The sequence below is a fragment of the Sinocyclocheilus rhinocerous genome, unplaced genomic scaffold (assembly GCF_001515625.1).
Source record: "Sinocyclocheilus rhinocerous isolate Xijiao unplaced genomic scaffold, SAMN03320098_v1.1 scaffold2584, whole genome shotgun sequence".
NCBI classification, from domain to species: domain Eukaryota; kingdom Metazoa; phylum Chordata; class Actinopteri; order Cypriniformes; family Cyprinidae; genus Sinocyclocheilus; species Sinocyclocheilus rhinocerous.
The window spans coordinates 674,345-683,801 of NW_015652145.1; the positions used below are offsets into that span (position 1 = coordinate 674,345).

The 9,457-nt window shown below is 39.2% G+C and overlaps 1 protein-coding gene across 1 annotated transcript in view; it reads right to left on the reverse strand.

Moving 5' to 3' along the window:
- LOC107713732 (diacylglycerol kinase eta-like) overlaps nt 1-9,457 on the reverse strand; it is an 89,566-nt gene that overhangs the window by 26,562 nt on the left and 53,547 nt on the right. The window contains exons 11-17 of the mRNA XM_016519339.1: nt 4,568-4,730; nt 3,488-3,596; nt 3,199-3,338; nt 3,031-3,112; nt 1,465-1,556; nt 1,275-1,374; nt 855-1,143 (exon numbers count right to left, since the gene is read on the reverse strand). Coding sequence (XP_016374825.1) covers nt 855-1,143; nt 1,275-1,374; nt 1,465-1,556; nt 3,031-3,112; nt 3,199-3,338; nt 3,488-3,596; nt 4,568-4,730 — 975 coding nt within the window. The remainder of the gene's footprint in view (nt 1-854; nt 1,144-1,274; nt 1,375-1,464; nt 1,557-3,030; nt 3,113-3,198; nt 3,339-3,487; nt 3,597-4,567; nt 4,731-9,457) is intronic.

A 9,457-nucleotide genomic window follows, 5' to 3' on the forward strand; every position in this document is an offset into this window, starting at 1 on the left:
AGATTAATAAATACTGTAATAAATGTTCACTGTTTGTTCATGTTAGTTAACTCATTAAATGACACTTATTGTAAAATGTTACCAATATTTTTTATTTGTGAACTGATGTTCAGCTGTTGTTTTTAATAGTCAACTTATTTCGGGTCATCGTAATAAAAGCTCTGTAAACACTGCCACAGACACGAAGATATATCTTTCATTTCATCACGCTGAATGTTCACTAAAAACTGACACCATTTCAAATTTTATTTTGACGTGACACAAAGTAGTGGTATCTAAGCGGAAGAGTTGTTTACTTACTTTATAATTAGTCAATAACGCCATAATTTTCTTCATTCAGGCCGAGAGCTCGCACGAAAACAAGAGGCAGGATTTATCACACGAACCAATCACATCCGATCATAACCGATCATATCCAATTATAGTGCGATGGAGGGAGGGCCTCCTCTCACGTGACTTTCCCCCATTCATTAGGGATGGGCGATACCACTTATTTTGTTTTTTGTTATTATATATATATATATATATATATATATATATATATGATGTGACATGTAGTCAAGTATGGTGTCAGCGAACTTTGGGTCACATCTCCGACTCTCTAACCATCAGACCACGACTGCCCCCAGTATATAAATCTTATATTTATTTATGATATCATATTTAGGTCTTTAGATTTATAATTTAAATCTACACAAAAATGAGCCTCCAGAAAAGTCACGGCACGCTTTGGGGTGTCTGTAAAAAGTCTAGTCATTTAAGAGACGCTGATATCCAGGGCAGCACTCTGTAAGCAGCAGATCAGTGTTTTTTTCTATTCAAAAGACAAAAAAAGACATGCTGGACAATCGTACTTCTCTCTGCCTGCTCGATGATCTGTCTGAGCGCTTTCTTCAGGCTGTTGGCTCTCAGCACAAGCTGCTCGCGGGGTCTGAAGAGCTTATGAGCAGAGCCTTTCTCAGTCTCATTCTCCTTCAGCTCCGTTAAAGACTCTTCACTCAGATCCTCCTCTTCCTCCAGCTCCTCCTCCTCCACCTCCTCCTCCACGATGGGTGGCGTGGTGAGGGCTGAGGGCGTCATGGCCTGCGCCTCCAAATTCAGCGTCTGCAGGAGGGAGTCCAGCTTCTCGTTCAGAATCGCACACTGTGGACAGAGAACAAAGGAAAGGGTGCTGCATTGATAAACAGGTTTATACAGCGTTTTCACTGTATTTCTGCGCATGTGTTGAGTAATGACTGAAAGAGCTGTCATGAGGTGAGGGATCACAGACTCACTTTGAGGGCAACTGCATCAGCTTCCTCTGTACTGTCACTGCTTCTCTCATAACACTTCCCAACTTTGGCCACAAATTCCTTCACCGTCTCACACAACACCCTGGAGGAGACGAGAGGAAATTGTGTTTATCTGTGTTTCTGTTTGTTAGTGGTGGAATAGTATAGAACTGTATAGTGTGAGAGGACTCACTTTGATGAAGATATGACCACTGAGTGCTGATCTGAGTTCAGGATCTTCGTGAGATGAGCAGCCACTGAATCCTCATAAGCAGATATCTGTAACTAAAGCCACGACACACACATACACACACACACACACACACACACAACATAAACTGCAATAGCAGGACGAGAGAATGTAACATTTCCTGAGCATGAAAACTAAATCACTCCACAACTGGCCTTTAATATATGCTAAATGACATTTTGTAGCATTTTAATTAGTGCTGTCAATCAATAAAAAAATTAACTAATTAATCACACATTTTTTTCCTGAAATTAATCGCGATTAATCCCACCTAACATTAAAGTTTTTAAATATACTTTCATATTGTAATAATTTCACAACTTCTAATTTAAGTGAACTTAAAACAATCTTCACATAAACCCATTATAATAAATGTCATATTTAGCTACCTGTGCCCTTCAGCAAGTAGGAAATATACAGAAATTGAATAAAGTTATCAAACACTAAATTTGAAATTAAATAGAGATGAATCTTTAAAGCTACAAAAGTTATTGATTTCCTCTTTTTTTTTTCTTTTGTTCTTTGATTAACAGTCATCACAGCAGCTGTGTTATTAGCTTATTTTGGCTGCTTTAAGAGCTGCTGCTGCTGAACATGACGTGGATCTGACATGCATCGTATTTACTCTTTACCTTTCTGACCCTCTTCAGGTCTTAAAGTCTCTACTAATGCACTAATTTTGACAGCAATAATTTTAATGTTTTTTTTTTTTTTTAATAAAGATATTATTTATTACAATAAAACCCAAGTGTATATTTTGTGTGTACCAAATCATTTCATAAATGAGCAGTCAAGTACACCATATGCCCTCTTTTTCCTGGACATGTCCTGGCCCGAGCAGGATTTTGTAATTGCCTACAATGTGTGGGATTTTGGCTTTGTTTTCCTATTGTTTTCATACCTGCTGAAGGTAATGAATGAAAAGTAGTTTAACCAATAGCATGCAGGCATTGTACATGATCGAGCAATCGTGGCGTGCGAGAAGGCGGCGGGATCTACAGAAAACAGTACAAGCAAAGCAAATATGCACACATATAATGTATGAAGAGAAGACTGTAGAGAGCACATCAATAGGAAAACAAAGCCAAAACCAGGACATCTTAGGCAATTTTGAAATCCCGGCAAGGACATGTCCTGGAAAAAGAGGGCGTATGGTCACCCTACAAATAATAGTAACAGTCTCAACCTATTTATTTAGACTCAGACATGACTAAAAATAATGGCTCATAGAAATAACTCATATTTTGAGACTAATTTGTGACTATTTTGAACAATTCATTAAAAAAGCACCAGTTCATAAGAGCCATTTGTTCGTGAAGTGGACTACAATGGGTGCGCCAAATGTTTTCAAATGAAACAGCTGAAAGGTGTGTCTTTTTATTGTCTTTGTTGTATTTTTGTGGCACCTAGTCTTAGATAAAGTATAGCATATCACGCTGTGACATGTCAACAACCCTTTTATTGGTGTTGATGTAGATGTATGCATTGGCGCTGATGTGTAGCTGGTACCTGGCCATCCTCTGCCTCCTCAGGTGTGGCGGGGCAGCTGTGTTTGGGAGGTATTTTAATCTCATACGTCATTATACTCCACCTGTAAACAGCAGCTGTAGATGTAGCCAACAACACGGATATTATAAGCTCGACATAGTTGTGGTCATGCTAGTGTGCGCTCTGTACCTGTCCAGCATCTTGGTGCTGGCTCGCTCCAGCTTCTCCAGTATCTGAGGGAGTTGAGTGTCATCGTCACAGGACGGCCCCCAGCCGAGCACCCGCGCCAGGTCATTTCCGGTGCCCAGCGGCAGAACGCCCAGCTGGCACTGCCAACGAGAGACGAGTCAGATCACCGAGCCAGTTCATTAAGAAATCCTCCTAAACATCTGCTCTGATACTCTTGTGCCAAGTCCTAACCATACAGCGACAAGTTTACTTCCAATCGACAGGATATGGTGTAGTGCTTTTTAATTACCTGTTTGTGAAGATTTAGTTTATCGATTTCAGACAGGACCCAACCAACGCTTCCATCTCCACCGCACACGAGGATTCGGAAGTTATCGAACTTTTGGAACAAGCGAAGGCTGAAAGAGAGAAAAGAACAATTAAAATGACACACAAACTTTAAAATGCTTCTCAAAAAGTCTCACACACAGTTCAAATAAAGGGATCATGCGAGATTAGGTTTGGGTAGTTAACGTGCTATGGTGTGACATGCTAAATCATTTTTCTATTCTTTTATAATCATTATGCCTGCAGTTTTTATGAGCTCAGACTATATAGAAAAATGTATTTTGTCCCACTGTAGGATCATTAAAACATGCCAAAAAAAAAGTGATTAAAAATGGAGAAAAATTTAATAATAGCAGTTCTGGGACCTGAAAACTTGTATGTTGATTTATAAACCATCATACATCAACAACCTCTTTTGTAAACAACAGCAAAACAAGTAAAAACACTGATTTGCTTCTAAGATGATAGTCAATAGTTCACTTCCTGTGACTTTTGGCATGCTGGTCTTACCCTAAATGAGGTCCACCGTTGACCAGGTCAAAGACCTGAGCGGGATTGAGCAGCTGTTTGAAGCGACGCAGGAATTTTACCCCTTGGTTGTCTCCACTTTTTGAGTTGACAAACACGAGGAGTGGACTAGCGCATGATGGGGGACAGGTGGCCTTCCAGAAACCTGTCACAGGAAAAGAACAAAAAAAAGATTACAAACTTTTTAGCTCTTTTTCAAAAGGTAGATACATTATTTTGGCCAAATGCAAAGGCAGCACCACAAAAAAAAAAAAAAAAACACACCCAGATTGCGAAAAATGTATTTTGTCCCACTGTAGGATCATTAAAACATGCCAAAAAAAAAGTGATTAAAAATGGAGAAAAATTTAATAATAGCAGTTCTGGGACCTGAAAACTTGTATGTTGATTTATAAACCATCATACATCAACAACCTCTTTTGTAAACAACAGCAAAACAAGTAAAAACACTGATTTGCTTCTAAGATGATAGTCAATAGTTCACTTCCTGTGACTTTTGGCATGCTGGTCTTACCCTAAATGAGGTCCACCGTTGACCAGGTCAAAGACCTGAGCGGGATTGAGCAGCTGTTTGAAGCGACGCAGGAATTTTACCCCTTGGTTGTCTCCACTTTTTGAGTTGACAAACACGAGGAGTGGACTAGCGCATGATGGGGGACAGGTGGCCTTCCAGAAACCTGTCACAGGAAAAGAACAAAAAAAAGATTACAAACTTTTTAGCTCTTTTTCAAAAGGTAGATACATTATTTTGGCCAAATGCAAAGGCAGCACCACAAAAAAAAAAAAAAAAACACACCCAGATTGCACTGCAGTGAACCAGGATGGTGGATGAAAGTGAGCGAAATTCTGATTAGAAGTAAGCTTAATTCATTCTTTACTGAAAAGTATCAATAAAATATTAATAATTAAAAATGGACTATTTTACCCAATATGTATGTGTTTTTTTAATTAAGAGTATTACATTGTTATCTTAGCAACATGCTACAGCTAACTGTCACTGATTCATTTGTAAAAACTGATTTATTGTAGAATTGATTTCTAAAATTCACGGCAGTCGAAACAACAACAGAAAATATTCAGCTGAAAAAAAAAATTCTATTTCGGCCGAATAGTTTTGGAGTGCCAAAAGCAATGACCAAAAAATTTATGCTTTATTAGCACTTTTCCAGTTTTTTGACTGTGTAAAATTTGTTCGGCTGAAATATTGAAAGAAGAGTCATTGCTGAAGAAATGTATTTCGACTAGTTTAATTCTCACCTGAGAACACAACACCCTGAACAGTTCAATTACCCAATTATGCAAATTTAATTATCAACACTTTATTTTCGATTTTGGTTTTCAGCTAAATTCAAATTTTTTTTTCAGCTAAACTTTAATTTTGACATCAGTGTTAAGGAAAATTCCGATGCATTACTATTGATTTCACGTATTGAAAAAAATCACAGCAAGTTTGCATTATTAGCTTAGCTCAACACTGAAAGTCGTGTGATAACTATTGAATTCCCTGAAATCGCTGATAGCACCATGCTTACCAATTAAACTACAAGAACTAAATGTCAGAACTTGCTTGCTAAAAAAGGATAATGTTGAGATTTTTGTTGACTCCATGTTGCTTAGGAACAGTATTCTTCATGCCTGGACAAAGATGAATCACCGAGAAAGGAGAGGAAAGTATTTTGTGCTGCAGCACAAGGAAAAGCAAACCATCAGCCTAGTGTGTTTTAGTGGGAAATGATGTGTACTATAGTGTGTAAATAATCCGGCACTATGATTTCTTTGTCATTAGAGCCAGGCTGAGTGAGGAGCTGTCAAACGTGCTCGCAGTCGAGGTGGTCACGTGCATGCATGCAGCATGTGTAGTAAACAGTCTGAACATGCCAGTGGCTGCGAGCAATAACCCGCTGTGTTTATGAGATTCACCATATGCACCATTTAGATTTTCACATTCCTGTCTCTCTGGTGCAGACGTATGGGAGGAATTGTTTGCAGCTGCACACAGTGCATTCATTCTGGGTACCTGTATGCATCTATGTGTATTGCATCATGTTTGCATACATGGCTCTAAGCATGCATGAGTGTTAGTAAACCTGACAGCTGCCCTCAAGCGCAGGTTTGCATGTTCTCTGCGTGGCTGCGAGCGGATACTGACGCGTGGGTGCACGTCTGTCAGTAGACCCCTTTAGGTCTAACAGAAGCCCCACCTCCTCTTTCCCTCGCTCTCTCGCTATCTCTCCTGGAGGCAGGCTGAGGCAAATTGAGTCACGAAGCCCGAGCACGTGCCAAAGGCAGCCCTGAGCGAATTAAGATGCAGCTCTCCTCACCACCTAGCACTGAGGCGGGGGATTCCTTACACGTGAGTGACTCTCCTACTTTCCCATCACATTCTCATGCTTTCTGCTTCTTTAGCAGCTTAACAGGGTTCAATCCGTGCATGCCTCCTCCATTCTTTTTGTCTGTTTTAAAACAGCCAATTAACAGGAACCACAAACGACCCAAAAACATATCAGGCGAAACTTCACAGCTATTGATTTTCATTACATTTCTGTCTGGCCCCAACTAATCCGATATGTGCTCCGCCAATTAAAGGCGCAGGAGCTTTGAGGTTCTGATCAATAGTGGACGTCCTCAGCGCTCACAAGGTTTGACTTCACACACGGCCAGATGGAAGTTGCTAATTACTTAAAACCCGTTGACACCAAGAACGATAACTATAGAGATAACTATATTATCGTCCACACCAACACACGATAACGTTTTGTTAATTATAAACAGCGTGCTGCAGTTTTGTCATCTACCACTTTAAATGCTCAAGCGCTTTAAAGTTGGATGGATTCTGATTGGCTGTCAATGGTTTTATCGTTCATCAGCTGAAAAAAAAAAAAACATTCTGATAGTGATTTCTCTGTGTCATTATCGTTTTAGTTGTGATGTGGACATCCCTATAGAATTTGAGTGAATATTAAAACTCGATGTTATAGTAATCATTATAGATATCGTCCTTGGTGTAAATGACACTTTTACATAAAGCTAATGAAAGGTAACTGGTTTCAGACCGGATTCTAAATTTGTGGCCACATTAGTGATATTCCAGGGAAATTTCACATACAATAAAAGTCCATTGTTTATTGTCAATAGCGTAGCGATGTATGAAGCACAACTCACACAGAAGTCACTTTCAAACCAAGCAGCTTTCTGTTGATCAGCACAGAGAATTTTAACTTGAACATGAGCGAAATCTGTGTATGGAAATGTTCGCCATCACACAAAAAAATGTGCATTCCTATTAAAATTACTAGATTTCGACTGTGAAATTTCACCAAGCAACGATAAATGTAACTTCACCTTGCATGCATATGGCATTGTGATGTTATGTATATTTAAACTGACAGTAATTTGTAACAAAAAAAGCAATCAGAAGTCATTAATTTTCAATGTTAGCTTTTGACTTGAGTGCACGTGATCTGCTGTATGATTAAGTTGGATGCTGCAATCAACTAGGAACCTCTACTAGCAAACTTCAGCCAATGAATCACTGTTAGAGTCAAACTAAAATCAATCGTTTGAAATGCTACAAGTGGATTTAGGAATCACAACATTATAATGTATATCATAATGCACAGTATGAAAAATGTATATTAATTTTGAGATTTGCAAAACATTATTAACAATGCCACAATATTAATTATAAATAATGTTTAAAATGAATAATTAATGTAATGTTTTAAAGATTAACTAAGTGGAATAGATGATTACAAGGGCAAATTTAAAAACAGGGCAAATGCGCATAAACTATTAATATACAATATTTACATATAGGTGAATTAAAATATGGTAACATATGGCAGCATGAAATCTAATTGCAATGATGTGATAGCAACTTAAAATGTGATTTTAAAAAAAATGCTCCAGATTTGCTAAGCTTGATTGAAGGGCTGCATACTACGCACAATACGTTTCATTTTTTTCAAGCAGTTTTTTTTTTAACTTTCGGACACAGCCATTGAGCTATTCTTACACCTATCGTTGAGAATGAAGCGGCTCTAAATAGCATTCACACAGCTGTCAATAAAAGGCAATGTGCAATTTCCTGGAAATCAGCGGCATATGCTCCACCACAGGCTGACTGAGCAAACAAGCAAGGTATGAATCCTTAGCGGCAGGTTAATAATGCAGAAAGGGATGGAGAAAGAGAGAGCCGGGCATGGAAGAGTGCTTTTGTTTGCTCTCATCTTGAATTTTCCAAGCACATGGTCCACCAGAGGCTGTTATGTTTACATGCGTCGGGACAAGATGCTCTAAGGGAAAGTGACTTTCCACACCACCCTGACATATACAGGAGAGATGGGAAAGAAAAATAAAGGAACATGGACACAGAGTGTCTCTCAGGAGAGGAGAAAACACATCCTGTATGATCAAATCAGAAGAGGTCAGAGGTATAATGAAAAAGATATTGCTCTTCATGCAGCCTGGGAATTAGTAAAGCTAATGAGCTCCATCTACAGCAGCCCTCCACCTGAGCTCCTCCCACCACTTCACATGCACACACACGCCAATACATAATCATACATTATATTCAGAGTGGGATCATGCAGAAGCACGCAATCAGGCAATCACCCATTCTTAGTGACCTTGACCTTTTGAAATGAAAGGGTTTCATGAACTTTCGGACACAGCCATTGAGCTATTCTTACACCTATCGTTGAGAATGAAGCGGCTCTAAATAGCATTCACACAGCTGTCAATAAAAGGCAATGTGCAATTTCCTGGAAATCAGCGGCATATGCTCCACCACAGGCTGACTGAGCAAACAAGCAAGGTATGAATCCTTAGCGGCAGGTTAATAATGCAGAAAGGGATGGAGAAAGAGAGAGCCGGGCATGGAAGAGTGCTTTTGTTTGCTCTCATCTTGAATTTTCCAAGCACATGGTCCACCAGAGGCTGTTATGTTTACATGCGTCGGGACAAGATGCTCTAAGGGAAAGTGACTTTCCACACCACCCTGACATATACAGGAGAGATGGGAAAGAAAAATAAAGGAACATGGACACAGAGTGTCTCTCAGGAGAGGAGAAAACACATCCTGTATGATCAAATCAGAAGAGGTCAGAGGTATAATGAAAAAGATATTGCTCTTCATGCAGCCTGGGAATTAGTAAAGCTAATGAGCTCCATCTACAGCAGCCCTCCACCTGAGCTCCTCCCACCACTTCACATGCACACACACGCCAATACATAATCATACATTATATTCAGAGTGGGATCATGCAGAAGCACGCAATCAGGCAATCACCCATTCTTAGTGACCTTGACCTTTTGAAATGAAAGGGTTTCATGTACTATGAAAACACACTGAAACTTTCAGAACTCAAAACTTCTCCCAAGACCAAAAAAAAAAAAAAAAAAA